The following is a 26,145-nucleotide window of genomic DNA, read 5'->3' as shown; positions in this document are numbered from 1 at the left end:
CAACAAGCTTTCTTGGACTCTTCATGTGGACGCACTGGTTACAAAGGCCCAACAACGTCTCTTCTTCCTCAGGCAGCTGAGGAAATTTGGCATGATGGTGAATACCCTTGCCAACTTTTATAGGTGTGCCAGCAAGAGCATTCTGTCTGGGTGTATCACTACCTTGTATGGCAACGGTACCATTCAAGATGGGAGACGGTTACAGAGAGTGGTGAACTCGGCCTGGACAATCACAAAGGCCAACCTCCCATCTCTAGAATCCATCTTCCAGGCCCGCTGTCAGGGAAAGGCGGCCAGCATTCTCAAAGATCCATCCCACCTTGGCAATGTTTTTCTACAACCTCTACCATCGGGGAGACGGTACAGAAGCCTGAACCTTCTCCATCCACAAGCGGTTAGACTCTCAAACATCAAAAGTGGTGACCCACCAACATAAGACAATGAGACCAAAAGAAATAAGAGCAGGAGTCACAGTGGCTCAGTGGTTAGCACTGCTGCCTCACAGCGCCAGGGACCTGGGTTCAATCCCAGCCTGTTTGTGTGGAGTTTGCACGTTCTCCCTGTGTCTGTGTGGGTTTCCTCTGGGTGCTCCGGTTTCCTCCCACAGTCCAAGCATGTGGGTTAGCCATGGGAAATTACCCATATTGTCCAGGGATGAGCAGTCTAGGTAGGTTAGCCATGGGAAATTATCCATACTGTCCAGGGATGAGCAGTCTGGGTGGGTTAGCCATGGGAAATTATCCATACTGTCCAGGGATGAGCAGGTTGGGTGAGTTAGCCATGGGAAATTATCCATACTGTCCAGGGATGAGCAGGTTGGGTAGGTTAGCCATGGGAAATGCAGGATGGAGTGGGACTATGTGGGATACTCTTGGGTGGGTGACACGGGGGCACAGTGGTTAGCACTGCTGCCTCACAGCGCGAGAGACCCGGGTTCAATTCCCGCCTCAGGCGACTGACTGTGTGGAGTTTGCACATTCTCCCCGTGTCTGCGTGGGTTTCCTCCGGGTGCTCCGGTTTCCTCCCACAGTCCAAAGGTGTGCGGGTCAGGTGAATTGGCCATGCTAAATTGTAGTGTTAGGTAAGGGGTAAATGCAGAGGTATGGGTGGGTTGTGCTTCGGCGGGTGGGTGTGGACTTGTTGGGCCGAAGGGCCTGTTTCCACCCTGTAAGTAATCTAATCTATAAACTCAATGGCCTCTTTCTGCAGCATATGGTCATTGATGTTTAGGGAAATGCGGACAAGGCAAGGAGATTGGCACTTGGGGGATAGAACCACGGCGTTCACGATGGGCTGAATGTCCTCCTGCTCTGTCACAGTGCTGCGATTCTGTTTGTGGAGGTTAGTTTTGACAGAGGGGAGCCCCCAAAGGTCAGTTTCTACCCTGAGTTCCGTGCTCCCCTTCTTAGGGAATCTCCCTGATTGACCCAGCCAAGAAGGCAGCTTGCCGGACCTTACCTGAGTTTCGGCTTGTGCCCGAAGGTGAGAGCGAAGATCTCTGTCAGGTGGTTGCCAGCAAAGTCAGCGATGCTCAGGGTGTTGGGCAGCTGCCTGGGGGTTACTGTCAGCTGAGAAGGTAGCAACGGAATCAGAGTTAGTGTTAGCGTACAGTAACACAGTGACCCCTTGGTCCTCTCACCTCACCCTGTCCTTGCCCACCCATTTTCCCTCCTGTTACAGTGTAATAGCCACTCCCTCCATCAGAGAGTCACAGTCCTGGAGTCATATAGCACGAAACAGACCCTTCGGCCCAACTCGTCCATGCTGACCATGTTCCCAAACAAATCTGGGCCTGTTTGCCTGTGTTCAGCCCAGATCCCTCTAAACCCTTCCTATCCACATACCCATCTAGATGCCCTTTAAATGTTGTGACTGTACCCAACTCCACCACTTTCTCTGGAGGAGAAAGTGAGGTCTGCAGATGCTGGAGATCAGAGCTGAAAATGTGTTGCTGGAAAAGTGCAGCAGGTCAGGCAGCATCCAAGGAGCAGGAAATTCGATGTTTCAGGCATAGGCCCTTCCTGATAAAGGGCTTATGCCCTAAACGTCGAATTTCCTGTTCCTTGGTTGCTGCCTGACCTGCTGCGCTTTTTCAGCAACACATTTTCAGCTCCACCACTTTCTCAGGCAGCTCGTTCCACACATGCGTGAAATTATTGCTCCTCAGGTTCCTTTTAAACCTTTCCCCTCTCACCTTAAACCTCTGCCCTCTAAGTTTTGGACTACCCTACCCTGGGGAAAAAGAACCTTGTCTATTTACCCTATCCATTCCCCTCATGATTTTATAAACCTCTATAAGATCACCCCTCAGCCTCTGACGCTCCAGGGAAAACAGCCCCAGCCTGTTCAGCCTCTTCCTGTAGCTCAAACCCTCCAACCCCGGCAACATCCTTGTAAATCTTTTCTGCGCCCTCTCCAATTTAATGATGTCCTTCCTGTAGCAGGGCAACCAGAACTGGACACAGTGCTCCAAACGGTGGATCCTGCCCAGACTTCAGCACCAAGGTACATGCAATATCCAACTCCAGCTCCTTCCTCACCAAGAGTTTCTGTTGACCCATTCAGTCGATCGACACGCCTCATTGACAAAGCTGCCAACGATATCCCAGCCCTTTGGAAATGTGCTATTTCCAAAGGCAGCTCAGAGCTGACCACGTTGTTGTGTGTCTGGGGTCAGATGGGGTAAAGGAGGGCAGATTTCTCACCTTACAGGGGCATTAGTGATCAAGATGGGGGTCTTGATCAGGGTGTGTCGGTACAGGACTATGTTGATGTAGGGTAGGGATAGAGAGGGCAATGATTTGACCTCAATAACAAATTACATTAGCCCATCATAAACCCAGAGAGAGAGTACAGTCGCTTTCGATCAGTCTGCCCCTGTGGCCAGAGGCCGCAATCTCAGGAGATCACAGGGAGAATGTGCAGATCCCAGGGCCTGACCCTCCTCAGGAGAAAGTGGAGGAGAGGGGGAGAAAACAAACTCATCAAAACCCTCAAATCTGACCAGAGCCCGACAGGAGAGGTACACACTGGCCATGTATGCACTGGACCTGTATACACTGACACTGTATGCACTGGTTCTGTACGCACTGGCCATGTATGCACTGACACTGTACACACTGGCACTATACACACTGGTCCTGTACATACTGACACTGTATGCACTGGCCCTGTGCACATTGGCCATGTATGCACTGGATCTGTATACACTGGCCCTGTACACACTCGGTCTGTGCACACTGGCCCTGTCTGCACTGGCTCTGTACACACTGGCCCTATACCCACTGGCTGTGCACACACTGGTCCTGTACACAATGGTTCTGTATGCACTGGTCCTATATACACTGGCACTGTATGCACTGGCCCTATATGCACTGACCCTCTCTGCAGTGGCTCAGTACACACTGGCCCTGTACACAATGGCCCTGTACGCACTGGCTTTGTGCACACTGGTCATGTATGCACTGGACCTGTATACACTGGCCCTGTACGCACTGGCTCTGTACACATTGGCCCTGAACACACTGACTCTGTACACACTGACCCTGTATGCGCTGTCTCTGTATGCACTGGCCCTGTGCATACTGTCTCTGTACGCACTGGCCCTGTATGCACTGGCCCTGTACGCACTGGCCCTGTATGCACTGGCCCTGTATGCACTGGCCCTGTATGCACTGGCCTTGTACATACTGGCCCTGTACGGACTGGCCCTGTATGGACTGGCCCTGTACACACTGGCCCTGTACACGCTGGCCCTGTATGCGCTGGCCCTGTATGCGCTGGTCCTGTACGGACTGGCCCTGTACACACTGGCCTTGTACACACTGGCCCTGTACACACTGGCCCTGCACACACTGGCCCTGCACACACTGGCCCTGTACGGACTGGCCCTGTACACACTGGTGTGGTCACTGCTGCAGACGGATCCCCTGTGAGCTGTGCTAGCCCTGGCCCAGTGCTGTGCTGCCTGACACTTGATGTTCCAGTCCTCTGACCATCGCCGCAATGCTCTTAGTGGGATGTTGCTGTGCACACGCACGACCATGATTGCACCTCTGACACGCTTCGTCGGCTATGAGACACTCCAGGACAATGTGGGCACTATATAAATGCAGGTTGAGTTTTGATTTCTGTACCCCTGAAGGTGCTGGTTCGGTCACTGTGTGTGACATGCGTTCCCTCCTCTGTGTGCAATGGGAGACGCTGAGGGTGGGGTGGGGAGGGGAGGGGAGGGGAGGTGCAGGGAGTTAATGTTGAGGCTGACCCCATCTTGGCTCTATACCCTGTACAGTACTGTGTGTGTGTGTGTGTGTGTGTGTGTGTGTGTGTGTGTGTGTGTGTGTGTGTGTGTGTGTGTGTGTGTGTGTGTGTGTGTGTATGGTGCTGGACACACTCACCTTGTTGTTCGCCAAGTACAGGTACTCCAGCTGTTGGAGAGATGTGAACGCTTTATCAGGTAAGCCTGTAGGAACAAGCATAACAGGAACGTCAGCCAGGCACAGTTCCACCTTGGCACAGTTCCACCATTCGGTCATCTCGACACCAGCCAACCCTACCTTCCCCCACAATCCCTCACACCACTGCCAGGACCAAACACCTCCCCCTCAGGCCTGAGGACTTCTTTTTTGTTTAGTGTTGAAGCAGGCTATTTGGCCCATCGAGTCCACCCCCCCCCAGACTCCCCAAAAGAGCACTGAGACCCCACATTCCCCATGGCCAAAGCACCCATCTTTGGACCGTGGGAGGAAACAGGAGCACACAGACACGGGGAGAATGTGCAAACTCCACACAGACAGTCACCCAAGGCTGGAATCGAACCTGGGTCCCCCCTGACAGTGTGAGGCAGCAGTGCTAACCACTGAGCCACCTGAGTGATTGGGGTAGAGAATTCTGGGGTAGAGAATTCCTCAGGTACACAACCCTCTGAGTGAAGAAACGCCAAGAATAGAAACAAGACTAGGCCCTTCGAGCCTGCTCCCCTATTCATATGATCATGGCTGATCCCAATCCCACCTTCTCTCCATACCCCTTGATCCCTTTAGTTGCAAGGGCCAAGTCCAGCTCCCTCTTGATTATATTTACCAAACTGGTCCCACCAGCTTCCTGTGGGAGAGAATTCCACAGGTTCACACCTCTCTGAGTGAAGAAATCCATCCCCATCTCAGTTCTGAATGACTTACTCCTTGTTCTTAGACTGTGACCCCTAGTTCTGGACTTGCCCAACATCAGGAGGTTGTCCCATCAGGATTATACATGTTTTTAGGAGATTTCGCCCCAGCCGCCATCACTGTTCTCAATTCCACTGTGGAGAAGCCCAGTCAATCCCCATCTGTCCATCCCGGGAATCAGTCCGATGATCCTTCAGAATATGTTGGTCCCCATTCCCGTCCAAACTTCCCTGAGGTCACTCCTTGATGGACTCTCCTTCTCAATGCCTCCCCTAGCCTGGGGAATGGTGGCCCTCAGGTTAACCCACTCCCAGTCCTCTCTCTCTCTCTCTATCTCTCTCCCTCTCTCTCTCTCTCTCTCTCTCTCTCGAATGAGGGGGCAGCCCCCATGGTCTGGCTGCATTGTAGGCAAGTCGATTAACGACAGAGATAGATGTGTTCTCGATTGTGAAGGGGAGAAAGCGGGAGAATGGGGTTGAGAAACGTATCAGCCATGATGGAATGGCTGAGAAGGCTCGATGGGCTGAATGGCCTAATTTCTGCTCTGATGTCTGATCGTCTTACTTTATCTTTTTACCCGAGTCCCTCATCCTGAGAATATCCCTCTGGGATGAAGAATCTCCAGCAAACGTGGATCGGCATCAATCCTGTCAAACCTTCTGGGAATTTCCAACATTTTGTTTTCTCAAAAACCATTCAATCCATCCTCACCGGCTAGCCCTCTGCTCTGAGGAACCGATTGGCTAAATTGCTGTCCCCTTTCCCTCTGTGTGTGTTCTCTCTGAGCTAGCTATACACAGTCGTGGCCTGGCCTCATGGGAGCGCTAGGTGATTGCAGTTGTTGTTGTACTTAAACTCAGGACAGAGCCTCATTGCTGGGCTGCACTCAGACAGGTTCCTGTCTCACAGTGAGTGCTCTCGGGAGTATAGGGGCTAGGGGACAAACCCAAGCCGAGGTGTTGAGAGATCAAACTTGAGCCCGGAAGCCCCTTCCATGGCCAGCACAACCCCCTCCCCCATCCCGTCCTAAAGCAGGCCCTTTGGCCCCTCATACCCCTTACCTTGGGACAGGATCCTGTTGTTGTGCAAGCTGAGGGTCCTCAGTTTGGTCAGCCTGGACAAGTACTCGACGGGAATGTCTTCCAGCCGGTTGTTCTGGAAGGAAACGCGACGGGAGGTTACGTGGAAAAAGATGCCCCTTTTGGGAATGGCCTCAAACTTCCTTTTGCCAACCTCCCTCGGGTTGCCGGGAACTCAGGGTGGTCGGGCACTGCTTGAAGCTCTAGGTTCCTGGCATCTCCGATCAGCAGGGTCATTGAGGATTACGGGAAAAGGGAATGGACAGGAGGAATGTCGGATCAGGCATGATCCTATTGAACAGGAGAGAAGGCTTGAGGGACGGAGAGGCCTATGGCCTTCTGGTATAAGAGAGAACAGATACAGATGTATTGGGCTTTACTGTGGGTACAAGACTCGATGTAATCAATGAAACAAGGTTATTCCCCAGAGACAATGCCACACTTGAGTGGTATGACATGATTGTTTAATTTGTTCACCAATATACAACAGGGGTGCGTCAGCGGATGGTGTGGGGGAGCTGTTCCACATGGTGGTGTGATTCAGTGTGACACCAGACAGGGTGTATCACAAATGGAGGGGGGTATACTTGAGCGATTCAGGGAAGGACACTGAGGAGTCAGGGTCATTGAGGGGGCAGTGGAGTTACCTGGTGACAGAATCAAGGCGTCACTGTGAGTGAACGGGGAGGCATTAGGTAGGATGTGTTTTTGTATCCTATCGCGAACGACCTATCTCCTTCCCCTCAGGGACCAGGGGGTCACCACCGAAGTCTCTGTGCGTTTACACAGTTGCAAACTCGAAAGCCTGCAGCTGGTGAAGGAACATGGTGGGCCCCTCAGTGTAACCCTCCTGGAAATTCTACTCCATGCGACCCCCATCACTCCCCCACTCGAACTGAGAAGATCACCCAGCAGCCAACAGATTTTGGTGCATGCTGTTGTGGGTCAGGCGATGCTGATGCAGGGTTCAGGAGATACAGTGTGGTGTAGGGTTATAGAGGTACATTGTGGTGTAGGGTTATGGAGGTACATTGTGGTGTCGGATTATGGAGGTACATTGTGGTGTAGGGTTAGAGAGGTACATTGTGGTGTAGGATTATGGAGGTACATTGTGGTGTAGGGTTATGGAGGTACAGTGTGGTGTAGGGTTAGAGAGGTACATTGTGGTGTAGGATTATGGAGGTACATTGTGGTGTAGGGTTATGGAGGTACAGTGTGGTGTAGGGTTATGGAGGCACAGTATGGTGAAGGGTTATGAAGGTACAGTGTGGTGTAGGGTCATGGAGGTATAGTGTGGTGCAGTGTTATGGAGGTACAGTGTGGTGTAGGGTTATGGAGGTACATTGTGGTGTAGGGTCATGGAGGTACAGTGTGGTGTAGCGTTAGGGAGGTATATTGTGGTGTAGGGTTATGGTGGGACATTGTGGTGTTAGGTTATGGAGGTACAGTGTGGTGCAGGGTTATGGAGGCACAGTATGGTGAAGGGTTATGAAGGTACAGTGTGGTGTAGGGTCATGGAGGTATAGTGTGGTGCAGTGTTATGGAGGTACAGTGTGGTGTAGGGTTATGGAGGAACATTGTGGTGCAGGGTAATGGAGGTACAGTATGATGTAGGGTTATGGTGGTACATTGTGTGTTGGGTTATGTCTGTACATTGTGGTGAAGGGTTATGGAGGTACAGTGTGGTGTAGGGTTATGGCGGTACATTGTGGTGTAGGGTTATGGTGGTACATTGTGGTGTTGCGTTATGGCGATACATTGTGGTGCAGGGTTATGGAGGTACAGTGTGGTGTAGGGTAATGGAGGTACAGTGTGGTGCAGGGTTATGGAGGTACAGTGTGGTGTAGGGTTATGGAGGTGCAGTGTGGTGTAGGGTCATGGAGGTACATTGTGGGGCAGGGTTATGCAGGTACATTGTGGTGCAGGGTTGTGAAGGTACAGTGTGGAGTAGGGTTATGAAGGTGCATTGTGTTGCAGGGTTGTGCAGGTATAGTGTAGTGCAGGGTTATGGTGATACAGTGTGGTGCAGGTTTATGGAGGTACACTGTGGTGCAGGGTTATGGTGATACAGTGTGGTGCAGGTTTATCGAGGAACAGTGTGGTGTAGGGTTATGGAGGTACTGTACGTTGCAGGGTTATGGAGGTACTTTGTGGTGTAGGGTTATGGAGGTACATTGTGGTGAAGGGTTATGGAGGTACATTGTGGTGAAGGGTTATGGAGGTACAGTGTGGTGTAGGGTAATGGAGGTACAGTGTGGTGTAGGGTAATGGAGGTACAGAGTGGTGCAGGTTATGGAGTTACAGTGTGGTGTAGGGTTATGGAGGTACAGTGTGGTGTAGGGTTATGGAGGTACAGTGTGGTGCAGAGTTGTGGAGGTACACTGCAGTGCAGGGTTATGGAGGTACAGTGTGTTGCAGGGTTATGAAGGTACGTTGTGGTATACGGTGATGGAGGTACAGTGTGGTGTACGTTTATGGAGTTACTGTGTGGTGCAGGATTACGGAGATACAGTGTGTTTTAGGGTAATGGAGGTACATTGTGGTGTAGGGTTATGGAGGTGCAGTGTGGTGCAGGTTATGGAGATACAATGTGGTGCAGGGTTATGGAGGTACAGTGTGGTGCAGGTTATGGAGATACAATGTGGCGCAGGGTTATGGAGGTACATTGTGGTGTAGGGTTATGGAGGTACAGTGTGGTGTAGTGTTATGGAGATACATTGTGGTGCAGGGTTGTGGAGGTACTTTGTGGTTAAGGATTATGGAGGTACATTGTGGTGTAGGGTTATGGAGGTACAGTGTGGTGTAGGGTTATGGAGGTACAGTGTGGTGTAGGGTTATGGAGATACATTGTGGTGCAGGGTTGTGGAGGTACATTGTCGTTAAGGGTTATGGATGTATATTGTGGTGTAGGGTTATGGAGGTACAGTGTGGTGTAGGGTTATGGCGGTACATTGTGGTGTAGGGTTATGGAGGTACAGTGTGGTGTAGGGCTATGGCGGTACAGTGTGGTGTAGAGTTAGGGATGTACAGTGTGGGGTAGGGTTATGGAGCTACAGTGTGGTGAAGGGTTATAGAGGTACATTATGGTGTAGGGCTATGGAGGTACATTGTCATGTAGGATTATGGAGGTATATTGTGGTGTAGTTCTATGGCAGTACATTGTGGTGTAGGATTGTGGAGGTACAGTGTGGTGAAGGGTTATGGAGGTACAGTGTGGTGTATGGTTATGGAGGTATATTATGGTGTAGGTCTATGGCAGTACATTGTTGTGTAGAGTTATGGAGGTACAGTGTCGTGTAGGGTTGAGGAGGTCCAGTACGGTTAAGGGTTATGGAGGTACAGTGTGGTGTCGGATTGTGGAGGTACTGTGTGGTGTAGGGTTATGGAGATACATTGTGGTGCAGGGTTATGGAGGAACACTGTGATGTGGGGTTATGTAGATACAGTGTGGTATAGGGGTGTGGAGGTACATTGTGCTGTGGGTTATGAAGGGACATTGTGCTGTCGGGTCCTGGAGGTACATTGTGGTGCAGAGTTGTTGAGGTATATTGTGGTGCAGGGTTATGGAGTTACTGTGTGGTGTAGGGTTATGGAGGTACACTGTAGTGTATGGTTATGGAGGTACATTGTGGTGCAGGGTTATGGAGGTACTGTGTGGTGTAGGGTTATGGAGATACAGTGTGGTTAAGGGTTATGGAGTTACATTGTGGTGAAGGGTTATGGAGGTACATTGTGGTGCAGGGTTATGGAGCTACTGTGTGGTGTAGGATCATAGAGGTACAGTGTGGTGTAGGGTTATGCAGGTACAGTGTGGTGCAGGGTTATGGAGGAACAGTGTGGTGTAGGGTGATGGAAATACAGTATGGTGCTGGGTCATGGAGGTACAGTGTGGTGCAGGGTTATGGAGGTACAGTGTGGTGCAGGGTTATGGAGATACAGTGTGGTGCTGGGTCATGGAGGTACAGTGTGGTGCAGGGTTATGGAGATACAGTGTGGTGCAGTGTTATGGAGGTACATTGTGGTGTAGGGTTATGGAGGTACATTGAGGTGCTGGGTTATGGAGGTACAGTGTGGTGTAGGGTTTTGGAGGTACAGTGTGGTGCAGTGTTATGGAGGTACATTGTGGTGTAGGGTTATGGAGGTACATTGAGGTGCTGGGTTATGGAGGTGCAGTGTGGTGTAGGGTTTTGGAGGTACAGTGTGGTGTAGGGTTATGGAGGTACAGTGTGTTGCAGGGTTATTAATGTGGAGTGTGGTGCAGGGTTTTGGAGATTCATTGTGATGCAGGGTTATGGAAGTACAGTGTGGTGCAGGGATGTGGTGGTACATTGTCGTGTTGGGTTATGGAGGTATATTGTGGTGTGGGGCTATGGAGGTACATTGTGGTGTAGTGTTATGGAGGGACATTGTGCTGTCGGGTTCTGGAGGTACAGTGTGGTGTAGGGTTATGAAGTTACAGTGTGTTGCAGGCTTATGGAGATACGTTTTGGTGCAGGGATTTGGAGATTCATCGTGGTGCAGGGTTATGGAAGAACAGTGTGGTGCAGGGTTGTGGAGGTACATTGGGGATCAGAATTATAGAGGTACATTGTGGTGCAGGGTTATGGAGGTACAGTGGTGTGTAGGGTCATGGAGGTACAGAGTGGTGGACGGTTATGGAGGTACAGTGTCGTCTAGAGTCATGGAGGTTGTGCAGGTATAGTGTAGTGCAGGGTTATGGTGATACAGTGTGGTGCAGTGTGGTGTAGGGTAATGGAGGTACAGTGTGGTGTAGGGTTATGGATTTTCATTGTGGTGCACTGTTATGGAGGTACAGTGTGGTGCAGGTTTGTGGAGGTACATTATGGTGCAGGGTTATTGATGTGGAGTGTGGTGTAGGGTTATGGAGGTACAGTGTTGTGCAGGATCTTGGAGGTGCAGTGTGGTGTAGTGTATTGGAGGAACAGTGTGGTGCATGGTTATGGAGATACAGTGTGGTGTCGGGTTATGGACATACATTGTGGTGTTGGGTTATGGAGGTACAGTGTGGTGCAGGGTTATGGAGGTATGGTGTGCTGCATGGTTATGGGGGTACATTGTGGTGCCGGGTTATGGGGGTACTGTGTGGTGTAGGGTTATGGAGGTATATTATCGTGTAGGGTTATGGAGGTACTGTGTGGTATAGGGTTATGGAGGTACAGTGTGGTGTAGGGTTATGAAGGTACTGTATGGTTAAGGGTTATGGCGTTACAGTGTGGTATAGGGTTATGGAGGTACAGTGTGATGTAGGGTTATGGAGGTACAGTATGGTTAAGGGTTATGGAGATACAGTGTGATGTAGGGTTATGGAGGTACATTGTGTGTAGGGTTATGGAGGTACAGTGTGGTGCAGAGTTATGGAGATACAGTGTGGTGTAGGGTTATGGAGGTACAGTGTGGTGTAGGGTTATGGAGGTACATTGTGGTGTAGGGTTATAGAGGTACATTGTGGTGTAGGGCTATGGCGGTACAGTGTGGTGTAGGGTTTTGGAGGTACAGTGTGGTGCAGTGTTATGGAGGTACATTGTGGTGTAGGGTTATGGAGGTACATTGAGGTGCTGGGTTATGGAGGCGCAGTGTAGTGCAGGGTTATGGAGATACAGTGTGGTGCAGTGTTATGGAGGTACATTGTGGTGTAGGGTTATGGAGGTACATTGAGGTGCTGGGTTATGGAGGTACAGTGTGGTGTAGGGTTTTGGAGGTACAGTGTGGTGCAGTGTTATGGAGGTACATTGTGGTGTAGGGTTATGGAGGTACATTGAGGTGCTGGGTTATGGAGGTGCAGTGTGGTGTAGGGTTTTGGAGGTACAGTGTGGTGTAGGGTTATGGAGGTACAGTGTGGTGTCGGGTTATGGACATACATTGTGGTGTTGGGTTATGGAGGTACAGTGTGGTGCAGGGTTATGGATGTACATTGTAGTTAAGGGTTATGGAGGTACAGTGTGGAGTAGGGTTATGAAGGTACATTGTGGAGTAGGCTTATGGAAGTACATTGTGGTGCAAGGTTATGGAGGAACACTGTGATGTGGGGTTATGTAGGTACAATGTGGTATAGGGTTATGGAGGTACATTGTGCTGTGGGTTTATGAAGGGACATTGTGCTGTCGGGTCCTGGAGGTACATTGTGGTGCAGGGTTATTGAGGTATATTGTGGTGCCGGGTTATAGAGGTATATTGTGGTGCCGGGTTATAGAGTTACTGTGTAGTGTAGGGTTATGGAGGTACATTGTGGTGCAGGGTTATGGAGGTACTGTGTGATGTAGGGTTATGGAGGTACTATGTGGTTAAGGGTTATGGAGTTACAGTGTGGTGTAGGGTTATGGAGGTACAGTATGGTTAAGGGTTATGGAGGTACAGTGTGGTGTAGGTTTATTGAGGTACATTGTGGTGCAGGCATATGGAGGTACATTGTGGTGCAGGGTTATGGAGGTACAGTGTGGTGTAGGGTTATGGAGGTACTGTATGGTGCAGGGTTATAGAGGTACATTGTGGTGTAGGGTTATGGAGGTACAGTATGGTTAAGGATTATGGAGGTACAGTGTGGTGTAGGGTTATGGAGGTACATTGTGGTGTAGGGTTATGGAGGTCCAGTGTGGTGCAGGGTTATGGATGTACAGTGTGGTGCAGGGTTATGGAGGTACAGTGTGGTGAAGGGTTATAGAGGTACATTATGGTGTAGGGTTATGGAGGTACAATGTCGTGTAGGGTTATAGAGGTATATTGTGGTGTAGGTCTATGGCGGTACATTGTTGTGTAGGGTTACAGAGGTACAGTGTCGTGTAGGGTTGTGGAGGTCCAGTACGGTTAAGGGTTATGGAGGTACAGTGTGGTGTAGGGTTATGGAGGTATAGTGTGGTGCAGAGTTATGGAGATACAGTGTGGTGCAGGGTTGTGGAGGTACAGTGTAGTGCAGGGCTGTGGAGGTACATTGTGGTACAGTGTTATGAAGGTCCAATGTGGTGTAGGGTTATGGAGGTACAGTGTGGTGTAGGGTAATGGTGATACAGTGTGGTGTAGGGTTATGGACGTACAGTGTGGTGTAGTGTCATGGAAGTACAGTGGTGTGTATGGTCTTGGAGGTATGTTGTGGTGCAGGATTATGGAGGTACATTGTGGTGCAGGGTGATGGAGGTACAGTGTGGTGTAGGGTTATGGAGGTACATTGTCGTGTAGGGTTATAGAGGTATATTGTAGTGTAGGGTTACAGAGGTACAGTGTCGTGTAGGGTTGTGGAGGTCCAGTACGGTTAAGGGTTATGGAGATACAGTGTGGTGTAGGGTTATGGAGGTACATTGTGGAGTAGGGTTAGGAAGGTACATTGTGGCGTAGGCTTATGGAGGTACATTGTGCTGAAGGGTTATGGAGGTACTTTGTGGTGTAGGGTTATGGAGGTACAATGTGGTGCAGGGTTATGGAGGTACTGTGTGGTGCAGAGTTATGGAGGTACATTGTGGTGTAGGGTTATGGAGGTACAGTGTGGTGCAGGGTTATGGAGGTACAGTGTGGTGTAGGGTTATGAAGGTACACTGTGGTGTAGGGTTATGGAGGTACAGTGTGGTGCAGTGTTATGGAGGTACAGTGTGATGCAGTGTTATGGAGGAACACTGTGATGTGGGGTTATGTAGGTACAATGTGGTATAGGGGTGTGGAGGTACATTGTGCTGGGGGGTTATGAAGGGACATTGTGGTGTTGGGTCCTGGAGGTACAGTGTGGTGCAGGGTTATTGAGGTATATTGTGGTGCCGGGTTATGGAGGTACAATGTGGTGCAGGGTTATGGAGGTACTGTGTGGTGCAGAGTTATGGAGGTACATTGTGGTGTAGGGTTATGGAGGTACAGTGTGGTGCAGGGTTATGGAGGTACAGTGTGGTGTAGGGTTATGAAGGTACACTGTGGTGTAGGGTTATGGAGGTACAGTGTGGTGCAGTGTTATGGAGGTACAGTGTGATGCAGTGTTATGGAGGAACACTGTGATGTGGGGTTATGTAGGTACAATGTGGTATAGGGGTGTGGAGGTACATTGTGCTGGGGGGTTATGAAGGGACATTGTGGTGTTGGGTCCTGGAGGTACAGTGTGGTGCAGGGTTATTGAGGTATATTGTGGTGCCGGGTTATAGAGGTACACTGTGGTGCAGGGTTATGGAGGTACATTGTGGTGCAGGATTATGGAGGTACTGTATGGTGTAGGGTTATGGCATATACATTGTAGTTAAGGGTTATGGAGATACAGTGTGGAGTAGGGTTATGAAGGTACATTGTGGAGTAGGCTTATGGTAGTACATTGTGGTGCAAGGTTATGGAGGAACACTGTGATGTGGGGTTATCTAGGTACAATGTGGTATAGGGTTATGGAGGTACATTGTGCTGTGGGTTTATGAAGGGACATTGTGCTGTCGGGTTATTGAGGTATATTGTGGTGCCGGGTTATAGAGGTATATTGTGGTGCCGGGTTATAGAGTTACTGTGTAGTGCAGGGTTATGGAGGTACATTGTGGTGCAGGGTTATGGAGGTACTGTGTGATGTAGGGTTATGGAGGTACAGTGTGGTTAAGGGTTATGGAGTTACAGTGTGGTGTAGGGTTATGGAGGTACATTGTGGTGTAGGGTTGTGGAGGTACAGTATGGTTAAGGGTTATGGAGGTACTGTGTGATGTAGGGTTATGGAGGTACAGTGTGGTTAAGGGTTATGGAGTTACAGTGTGGTGTAGGGTTATGGAGGTACATTGTGGTGCAGGGTTATGGAGGTACTGTGTGATGTAGGGTTATGGAGGTACAGTGTGGTGTAGTGTTATGGAGGTACAATGTGGTGTAGGTTTATTGAGGTACATTGTGGTGCAGGCATATGGAGGTACATTGTGGTGAAGGGTTATGGAGGTACAGTGTGGTGTAGGGTTATGGAGGTACTGTATGGTGCAGGGTTATAGAGGTACATTGTGATGTAGGGTTATGGAGGTACAGTGTGGTTAAGGGTTATGGAGTTACAGTGTGGTGTAGAGTTATGGAGGTACAGTATGGTTAAGGATTATGGAGGTACAGTGTGGCGTAGGATTATGAAGGTTCATTGTGTGTAGGGTTATGGAGGTCCAGTGTGGTGCAGGGTTATGGATGTACAGTGTGGTGCAGAGTTATGGAGATACAGTGTGGTGCAGGGTTATGGAGATACAGTGTGGTGAAGGGTTATAGAGGTACATTATGGTGTAGGGTTATGGAGGTACATTGTGGTGTAGGGTTATGGAGGTACAGTGTGATGCAGTGTTATGGAGGAACACTGTGATGTGGGGTTATGTAGGTACAATGTGGTATAGGGGTGTGGAGGTACATTGTGCTGGGGGGTTATGAAGGGACATTGTGCTGTTGGGTCCTGGAGGTACAGTGTGGTGCAGGGTTATTGAGGTATATTGTGGTGCCGGGTTATAGAGGTACAGTGTGGTGCAGGGTTATGGAGTTACTGTATGGTGTAGGGTTATGGAGGTACAGTGTGGTGCAGGGTTATGGAGTTACTGTATGGTGTAGGGTTATGGAGGTACTATGTGGTGTAGGGCTATGGAGGTACAGTGTGGTTAAGGGTTATGGTGGTACATTGTGGTGCAGTGTTATGGAGGTACAATGTGGTGTAGGTTTATTGAGGTACATTGTGGTGCAGGCATATGGAGGTACATTGTGGTGCAGGGTTATGGAGGTACAGTGTGGTGTAGGGTTATGGAGGTACAGTGTAGTGCAGGATTATGGAGATAAAGTGTAGTGTAGAGTTATGGAGGTACAGTGTAGTGCAGGGTTGTGGAGGTACAGTGTAGTGCAGGGCTGTGGAGGTACATTGTGGTACAGGATTATGGAGGTACAGTGTGGTGCAGGGTTATGGAGGTACAGTGTGGTGCAGGGTTATGGAGGTACATTGTGGTGCAGGGTTATGGAGGTACAGTGTGGTGTAGTGTCATGGAAGTACAGTGGTGTGTATGGTCTTGGAGGTATGTTGTGGTGCAGGATTATGGAGGTACATTGTGGTGCAGGGTGATGGAGGTACAGTGTGGTGTAGGGTTATGGAGGTACATTGTCGTGTAGGGTTATAGAGGTATATTGTAGTGTAGGGCTATGTCGGTACATTGTGGTGTAGGGTTATGGAGGTACAGTGTGGTGTAGGGTTATGGAGGTATATTGTGGTGTAGGTCTATGGCGGTACATTGTTGAATAGGGTTATGGAGGTACAGTGTCGTGTAGGGTTGTGGAGGTACTGTACGGTTAAGGGTTATGGAGGTACAGTGTGGTGCAGAGTTATGGAGATACAGTGTGGTGTAGGGTTATGGAGGTACAGTACGATGTGGGATTATGGAGGTACAGTGTGGAGTAGGGTTATGGAGATACATTGTGGTGCCGGGTTGTAGCGGTATAGTATGGTTAAGGGTTATGGAGGTACAGTGTGGTGTAGGCTTATGGAAGTACATTGTGGTGCAGGGTTATGGAGGAACACTGTGATGTGGGGTTATGTAGGTACAGCATGGTATAGGAGGTACATTGTGCTGTCGGGTCCTGGAGTCACATCATGGTGCAGGGTTATGGAGGTATATTGTGGTGCAGGGTTATGGAGGTATATTGTGGTGCAGGGTTATGGAGTTACTGTGTGGTGTAGGGTTATGGAGGTACAGTGTGGTGTAGAGTTATGGAGATACAGTGTGGTATAGGGTTATGGAGGTACACTATGGTGTAGGGTTATGGAGGTACATTGTGATGTAGGGTTATGGAGGTACAGTGTGGTGTAGGGTTATGGAGATACAGTGTAGTGTAGGGTTATGGAGATACATTGTGGTGCAGGGTTATGGAGGTACAGTGTAGTGCAGGGTTATGGAGGAACACTGTGATGTGGGGTTATGTAGGTACAATGTGGTATAGGGGTGTGGAGGTACATTGTGCTGGGGGTGTATGAAGGGACATTGTGCTGTCGGGTCCTGGAGGTACAGTGTGGTGCAGGGTTATGGAGGTATATTGTGCTGCAGGGTTATGGAGTTACTGTGTGGTGTAGGGTTATGGAGGTACAGTGTGGTGTATGGTTATGGAGGTACAGTGTGGTGTAGGGTTATGGAGGTACAGTGTGGTGTAGGGTTATAGAGGTACAGTGTGGTGCTGGGTTCCTGCTCCTTGCCCCATCCCTGTTGCCTCCCTGAGGGGCTTGCCTACCTGCAGGGCCAGGTGTTGGGTATCTGCTGAGAGGTTCCTCGGGAAGGTGCTGAGGTCCACCCCACTGCAGTCCACTGTTGTCTCCGAGGTGCAGACACACCTGAGCGGGCACCTCCTCCGCTGCTCTGCTGCTGATCCTGAGGTGGTGTTGTTCTTGTCTCTGCTAAAGGCAGGCAGGATGGCGAGGGACCCGGTGAGGCAAAGGAGCAGGAGAGACTGGCCCACCATCTGCAGGGGAGCGAGGGTGGGCGGGAGCCAGCCAGGTGGAGAACAGACACACTTTGAGATTGGATTCAACTGCAAGAAGGTGATTTACGCAGCTCCCTGCTGCCTCATTCTAGACCAAGCCAGCCCCAATCCCCTCACATTTTGAATACACTTTCCTAAACGCTCATCCGTTCCCCTTTCTCTCTCTCCCTCTGGTGGGGAACGCCTTGGCCTAGTGGTTTTACTGCTATTAATCCTGAGTGATCTGGGGACCGGGGCTCAAATTCCCCCCACGGCAGGTGGTGGAATATGAATTCTGTGACAAGAATCTGGAATTAAAATTCTAGTGAAACCATTGTCGGGGGAAAAAAAAACGCATCTGGGTCACTCACGTCCTTTCCAGGAGGGAACTAGCCATCGTCACCTGGTCTGGCCTACATCTGACTCCAGATTGACGGCAATATGGCTGACATTTAACAGCCCTCTGGTCAATTAGGGATGGATGAATAAACAGCGGCCTAGACAGCAACGCCCTCGTGCCATGGATATTAAAAAAAAACTTGTATTTTTGTCATGCCTCACAGGACCTCTTCGCGAGAAGGTAAAGCCACACAGAAACGGGAAGTTCAGAATTGTTTCCCACTCCCTGTGGAAGCCAGGAGCAGGATGCAGTGTCTGTCCCAGCACCAAGCCCCACAGCTCACCCCTATCCCCAGCGCAGACCGTTAATCCCAACTACCTCGATTGCTCTACCCGGAAGTGAGAATGGCTGTTCCGGCAGTGTGGAGCGAAGCAGAATATTCCTGGAAATCTCCATGGGGTGAGGGGAAAGATGGGGCTAACGTTGCCTCAGTCAGAACCAAAGGGTTCGGGTGACCCTGTTTAAGGGGAAGGTGGAGTCAAAGAGCGTGGGGCAGGTCAGGCAGCATCCGAGGAGCAGGAGAGTCAACCTTTCGGGTGTACGTCCTTCATCAGGAATGCAGGTTTTGTTCTGCAACAAACATTTCAGTTCATGGGACAGCAGCACACCCCGCCCTCTCTGAATAATCAACAATTGTCACTTTACTTGGTGTGTCATGTAGCCAAGACAAAGGGGAACAGACACAGTCCACAGCTGAGAGTGTGTGTGCGTGCGTGCGTGTGTGTGTGTATGTGTGTGTGATATGTGAGGGTGAGAATGGGGTGTGTGGGTGTGAGGGGTGTGCGGGCGGATATGTGTGTGTGTGTGAGTGGGGTGTGTGTGTGTGAATGGGGTGTGTGTGTGTGAATGGGGTGTGTGTGTGTGTGTGTGTGTGTGGGTGTGTGTGAGTGGGGTATGTGTGTGAGTGGAGTGTGTGTGTGTGTGTGTGTGTGTGTGTGTGGGGTGTGTGTGGGTGTGTGGGTGTGTGTGAGTGGGGTATGTGTGTGAGTGGAGTGTGTGTGTGTGTGTGAGTGGGGTGTGTGTGTGGGTGTGTGTGTATATAGGTATGTGTGTGAGTGGAGTGTGTGTGTGTGTGTGTGTTGTCAGACAGGTATATAGCTAGCTGACAATCTTTGGGAGGGTCAGTCAGAGGGGAAACACGCCCTCACGTCTCTCAGAGCACCGTGTGCTGTGATTGATGAGATTAAATGGGATTTTATAAACATACCTCAGTGAGGGAACAGGCTGCTACCATGTAACTGTAGGTGTGGCCGCCCCATCTCATTGGGACGTTGTAGATTTGACAGGGGGTGAGGGCTCCCAGAATGATGGTTTATTGAAAGCTAACACTTGTTCACCCAAAAGCCGGGGGTGATTTATGACAATGACGGCGAGAGATACTACAGGGGCTGGAGATTCGGAATAAAAACAGGGACAGTGCTGGAGAAACTCAGCAGGTCTGGTCTGGCAGCATCTGTGGAGAGAGATCAACCTTCCCTCAAACACCACCGCTACTCTCTGGGTGTGCGTTAGAAATTTAAAAATTTGGATCAATGGCTTTTTGTTCGATGAAGATTTTTAAATAATTACCTTTTCTTTTATGTGATGGGGAGATCCCTGGCAAGACTGGCATTAATGACCTGTCCCTAGATGCCCTTGAACTTTAGATAGAATCCCTACAGTGTGGAAACAGGCCCTTCGGCCCAACAATGCCACACTGACCCTCCGAAGAATAACCTACCCAAACCCATTCCGCCACCCTGTATTTCCCCCTGATTAATGCACCTAACCTAGGTAATTTAGCATGGCCAATCCACCCTAACCTACACATCCCTGAACACTATGGGTAATTTAGCATGGCCAATCCACCCTAACCTACACATCCCTGGGCACTATGGGTAATTTAGCACGGCCAATCCACCCTAACCTACACATCCCTGGGCACTATGGGTAATTTAGCACGGCCAATCCACCCTAACCTACACATCCCTGGGCACTATGGGTAATTTAGCATGGCCAATCCACCCTAACCTACACATCCCTGGGCACTATGGGTAATTTAGCACGGCCAATCCACCCTAACCTACACATCCCTGGGCACTATGGGTAATTTAGCATGGCCAATCCACCCTAACCTACACATCCCTGGGCACTATGGGTAATTTAGCATGGCCAATCCACCCTAACCTACACATCCCTGGGCACTATGGGTAATTTAGCATGGCCAATCCATCCTAACCTACACATCCCTGGGCACTATGGGTAATTTAGCATGGCCAATCCACCCTAACCTACACATCCCTGGGCACTATGGGTAATTTAGCATGGCCAATCCACCCTAACCTACACATCCCTGGGCACTATGGGTAATTTAGCATGGCCAATCCACCCTAACCTACACATCCCTGGGCACTATGGGTAATTTAGCATGGCCAATCCACCCTAACCTGCACATCCCTGGGCACTATGGGCAATTTAGCATGGCCAATCCACCCTGACCAGCACACCTTTGGACTGTGGGAGGAAACCGGAGCACCCGGAGGAAACCCACACAGATGCAGGGAGAATGTACAAACTCCACACAGATCGTCGCTGAGGGTGGAATTGAACCTGGGTCCCAGGCGCTGTGAGGCAGCCATACTAACCACTGAGCCACCGTGCCGCCCCAGTAGCTGGGTGGCTTACTTGTCTTTCTCAGAGGAGGCAGCTCAGAGTCAACCACATGGCTATGGGACTGGAGTCACATGTAGGCCAGACCAGGTAAAGATGGCGGATCTGCTTCCCAAAAGGACATCAGTGACCTAGATTGTGGGGGTTGTGCATCAATCGATGACCGTTCTCTTAGACACCATCACCAACGCCCACTTTCAGTTTGAGATTCTGTGTATTTAGTTCCGGTTCCACTCAGCTGTCATGGAGGGGATTTAAACCAAGGTCCTCAGAACATTTCCCTGGGCCTCTGGATTATTAGTTCAGTCAGGTGTGTTGACGTACAGAGCAGCCATGTTTAATTCAATGAGGGAGTGAGGTTGATGGGCTGAATGTCCTCCTTTGGTCCCTGAGATTTCACTGTGATATCAGAGATCAGATCCATTGACAATGAACAGAACGAGGGGCGCTGAGACTGCCCCTTCAGTCCAGGCGCCATTCCCAGTGGCCGCGTTTCCTTACTGTGGCGCCTGCTCTGTGTGAGCACATACTGTCAGACAGACAGACCCCCTGCATCATTGCTGGGGAAGTGGCCGTGGATGGAAACAGGCACAGCATCATCCCAGACACAGCCGTCTGCCACAACATCGCCCTGTTCATGCATTGGCACAATCAGTAATGTCATTCAGAATCCCCACTGGGTAGATACAGGCCATTCGGCCCAGCAAGTCCACAGTGACCCGAAGCCCTCTGCCCCATCCCTGTAACCCAGCGATACCCACTGCACATGCAGAGTACCCCAGAGGACACGCCCACAGACATGAGGAGAATGTGAAACCTCAACACAGACAGTCGCTCGAGGGTGACAGCGAGGACGGAGGTCAATCAGGGACCTTTCATTATGCAGCTCCCATACATTACAGACATCAAGGGTACGGACCCTCTGACAGTGCAGCACTCCCTCAGCACTGACCCTCTGACAGTGCAGCACTCCCTCAGCACTGACCCACTGACAGTGCAGCACTCCCTCAGCACTGACCCTCTGACAGTGCAGCACTCCCTCAGCACTGACCCTCTGACAGTGCAGCACTCCCTCAGTACTGACCCTCCGACAGTGCAGCACTCCCTCAGCACTGACCCACCCACAGTGTGGCCCTCCCTCAGCACTGACCCTCTGACAGTGCAGAACTCCCTCAGCACTGACCCTCCCACGGTGCGACACTCCCTTAGCACTGACCCTCTGACAATGCGGCACTCCCTTAGCACTGACTCTCTGACAGTGCGGCACTCGCTCAGTACTGACTCTCTGACAGTGCGGCACTCCCTTAGCACTGACCCTCTGACAATGCGGCACTCCCTCAGCACTGACTCTCTGACAGTGCGGCACTCCCTCAGTACTGACTCTCTGACAGTGCGGCACTCCCTTAGCACTGACCCTCTGACAGTGCGGCACTCGCTCAGTACTGACTCTCTGACAGTGCGACACTCCCTTAGCACTGACTCTCTGACAGTGCGACACTCCCTTAACACTGACCCTCTGACAGTGCGGCACTCCCTCAGCACTGACCCTCTGACAATGCGGCACTCCCTCAATACTGACCCTCTGACAGTGCGGCACTCCCTCAACACTGACCCTCTGACAGTGCGGCACTCCCTCAGCACTGACACTCTGACAGTGCAGCACTCCTTCAGCACTGACCCTCTGACAGTGCAGCACTCCCTCAACACTGACCCTCTGACAGTGCGGCATCCCTCAGCACTGACCCTCTGACAGTGCAGCACTCCCTCAGTACTGACCCTCCCACAGTGCAGCACTCCCTCAGCACTGACCGTCTGACAGTGCAGAACCCCCTCAGTATTGACCCTCTGACAGTGCAGCACTCCCTCAGTACTGACCCTCTGACAGTGCAGCACTCCCTCAGCACTGACCCTCCCACAGTGTGGCCCTCCCTCAGCACTGACCCTCTGACAGTGCAGCACTCCTTCAGCACTGACCCCCTGACAGTGCAGCACTCCCTCAGTACTGACCCTCTGACAGTGCAGCACTCCTTCAGCACTGACCCCCTGACAGTGCAGCACTCCCTCAGTACTGACCCTCCCACAGTGCAGCACTCCCTCAGCACTGACCCTCTGACAGTGCAGAACCCCCTCAGTATTGACCCTCTGACAGTGCAGCACTCCCTCAGTACTGACCCTCTGACAGTGCAGCACTCCCTCAGCACTGACCCTCCCACAGTGTGGCCCTCCCTCAGCACTGACCCTCTGACAGTGCTACACTCCCTTAGCACTGACCCTCTGACAGTGCGGCACTCCCTCAGTACTGACCCTCTGACAGTGCAGCACTCCCTCAGTACTGACCCTCTGACAGTGCAGCTCTCCCTCAGTACTGACCCTCCGACAGTGCAGCCCTCCCTTAGCACTGACCCTCTGACAGTGTGGCACTCCCTCAGTACTGATCCGTCTGACAGTGTAGCACTCCCTTAGCACTGACCCTCTGACAGTGCAGCATGCCCTTAGCACTGACCCTCTGACAGTGCGACACTCCCTCAGCACTGACCCTCTGACAGTGCGGCACTCGCTCAGTACTGACCCTCTGACAGTGCGACACTCCCTTAGCACTGACTCTCTGACAGTGCGACACTCCCTTAACACTGACCCTCTGACAGTGCGGCACTCCCTCAGTACTGACCCTCTGACAGTGCGGCACTCCCTCAGTAATGATCCTCTAACTGTGGCACTCCCTCAGCACTGACCCTCTGACAGTGCGGCACTCCCTCAACACTGACCCTCTGACAGTGCGGCACTCCCTCAGCACTGACACTCTGACAGTGCAGCACTCCTTCAGCACTGACCCTCTGACAGTGCAGCACTCCCTCAGTACTGACCCTCTGACAGTGCAGCACTCCCTCAGTACTGACCCTCCCACAGTGCAGCACTCCCTCAGCACTGACCGTCTGACAGTGCAGAACCCCCTCAGTATTGACCCTCTGACAGTGCAGCACTCCCTCAGTACTGACCCTCTGACAGTGCAGCACTCCCTCAGCACTGACTCTCTGACAGTGTGGCACTCCCTCAGTACTGACCCTCCCACAGTGCAGCACTCCCTCAGTACTGACCCTCTGACAGTGCAGCACTCCTTCAGCACTGACCCCCTGACAGTGCAGCACTCCCTCAGTACTGACCCTCCCACAGTGCAGCACTCCCTCAGCACTGACTCTCTGACAGTGTGGCACTCCCTCAGTACTGACCCTCTGACAGTGCAGAACCCCCTCAGTACTGACCCTCTGACAGTGCAGCACTCCCTCAGTACTGACCCTCTGACAGTGCAGCACTCCCTCAGCACTGACCCTCCCACAGTGTGGCCCTCCCTCAGCACTGACCCTCTGACAGTGCAACACTCCCTTAGCACTGACCCTCTGACAGTGCGGCACTCCCTCAGCACTGACCCTCTGACAGTGCAGCACTCCCTCAGCACTGACCCTCTGACAGTGCGACACTCCCTCAGTACTGACCCTCTGACAGTGCGGCATTCCCTCAGCACTGACTCTCTGACAGTGTGGCACTCCCTCAGTACTGACCCTCTGACAGTGCAGAACCCCCTCAGTACTGACCCTCCCACAGTGCAGCACTCCCTCAGCACTGACCCTCTGACAGTGCAGCACTCCCTCAGCACTGACCCTCTGACAGTGCGGCATTCCCTCAGTACTGACCCTCCCACAGTGCAGCACTCCCTCAGCACTGACCCTCTGACAGTACGGCACTCCCTCAGTACTGACCCTCTGACAGTGTGGCACTCCCTCAGCACCGACCCTCTGACAGTACGGCACTCCCTCAGTACTGATGCTCTGACAGTGCGGCGCTCCCTCAGCACTGACCCACTGACAGTGCGGCACTCCCTCAATGCTAACCCTCTTACAGTGCAGCACTCCCTCAGTACTGACCCTCTGACAGTGCGGCACTCCCTCAGCACTGACCGTCCAACAGTGCAGCACTCCCTCAGCACTAACCCTCTGACAGTGCAGCACTCCCTCAGCACTAACCCTCTGACTGCGGCACTCCCTCAGCACTAACCCTCTGTCGTCATGGTAGGCGCTACATGAATGAAAATGTTTTGGATTTGCCATCTGACCTCCAGCAGGTCAGGAGTGATTCTCGCAGTGAGGACGGCATGGTGCTGGATCATTCCCCGCTCAGGTACTGAGTGTTGATGTGTTGGTGACCGAGAGACAGGAGGTTGGAGACATGAGTGAGTGAGTCCTTTCTGGGAACTGGGGATGGGCACAGGGAGCTGGGAGAGGGGCTCCCGGGGCTGCTGGACTGCTGCTTTTGATGGGGAATACACACCAAAGGGAAACATCGAACCCCAACCCTGCTCTGGCAGGAGACGGGACAGAGTGAAGGAATAATCTCCCCTTTCATCTCAAACAGCTCCTTAAACGCAGGAGTATTCCCCACCTCACGGACCCTGTTCTCCAGCTTCCCTCTCTCTTTCGGGATCACTGCTGCCAATCCTCATCGTTTTACAGTGATATAACAATATTGATTTCCCAGCAATATGGAGCTGAGGGTCGGACTAAGCCCACTCCAACCCCAGCGTATGGTAACAGTGGCATTTCTTACCCTGAGGAGCTCCATGCATTCCAAACGACAGGACCAAGTCAGTGTGCAGCTCCTGGGAAATGAGCCTTGTGATAGTAATGCTGCCAGCTCGCTCCCACTCTCTCGTGGTTACAGACCGCTTTCCAAATGCTCACTGCCAAAGGGTCACCTCAATGTTTTGCTGAAACAAAATCCCAGGCTCCACTGCACTCGCTTTTCCTAAAATGGGTTTGGGAGGTGATGTCCTGTTCCACCGACAGGCAGCTGGGTCTGTCTGACTGCAGGGAACGTCAGACACCCTCACACTCACACACACTCACTAACACACAGACACACTCACTCACACACACACACACTCACACACCCACACACTCACTCACACACACACTCAGTCACACTAACATACACACACTCACACTAGCACCCACACTAACACACACACTCACACTAACACACACACTCACACTAAAACACAGTCTCTCACACTAACACATACACTCACTCACACAAACACACACTCACTCACTCACACCCACACTAACACTCACACAAACACACACACTCACTCACACTAACACATACACACTCACTCACACTAACACACACTCACTCAAACACCCACACTAACACCAACACTCACTCACACAAACACACAGACACTCACTCACACGAACACACACACTCACTCACACTAACGCACACATACACTCACTCACACTAACACACATACAATCACACTAACACAAACACATTCACACTAACACACACTCACTCACACCAACACACTCACTCATTCACAAATCACCCACTCTCACTCACACTAACACACACACTCACACTAACACACACACACTCA

At 51.3% G+C, this 26,145-nt stretch overlaps 1 protein-coding gene across 1 annotated transcript in view; it reads right to left on the bottom strand.

Moving 5' to 3' along the window:
* Positions 1-25,479, bottom strand: part of LOC132835821 (podocan-like protein 1) — a 42,045-nt gene extending 16,566 nt beyond the window's left edge. Inside the window, exons 1-5 of the mRNA XM_060854909.1 lie at positions 25,311-25,479; positions 17,435-17,662; positions 6,230-6,323; positions 4,398-4,462; positions 1,459-1,568 (exon numbers count right to left, since the gene is read on the bottom strand). Of these exons, the coding sequence (XP_060710892.1) occupies positions 1,459-1,568; positions 4,398-4,462; positions 6,230-6,323; positions 17,435-17,662; positions 25,311-25,325 (512 nt within the window). The 5' untranslated portion in view covers positions 25,326-25,479. The remainder of the gene's footprint in view (positions 1-1,458; positions 1,569-4,397; positions 4,463-6,229; positions 6,324-17,434; positions 17,663-25,310) is intronic.
* Between the last annotated feature and the right edge of the window lie 666 nt (positions 25,480-26,145).

Source organism: Hemiscyllium ocellatum, chromosome 45 (assembly GCF_020745735.1).
Source record: "Hemiscyllium ocellatum isolate sHemOce1 chromosome 45, sHemOce1.pat.X.cur, whole genome shotgun sequence".
NCBI classification, from domain to species: Eukaryota; Metazoa; Chordata; class Chondrichthyes; order Orectolobiformes; family Hemiscylliidae; genus Hemiscyllium; species Hemiscyllium ocellatum.
The sequence above is the reverse complement of the archived record's forward strand: the minus strand, read 5'-3'. Positions and strand labels throughout refer to the sequence as shown.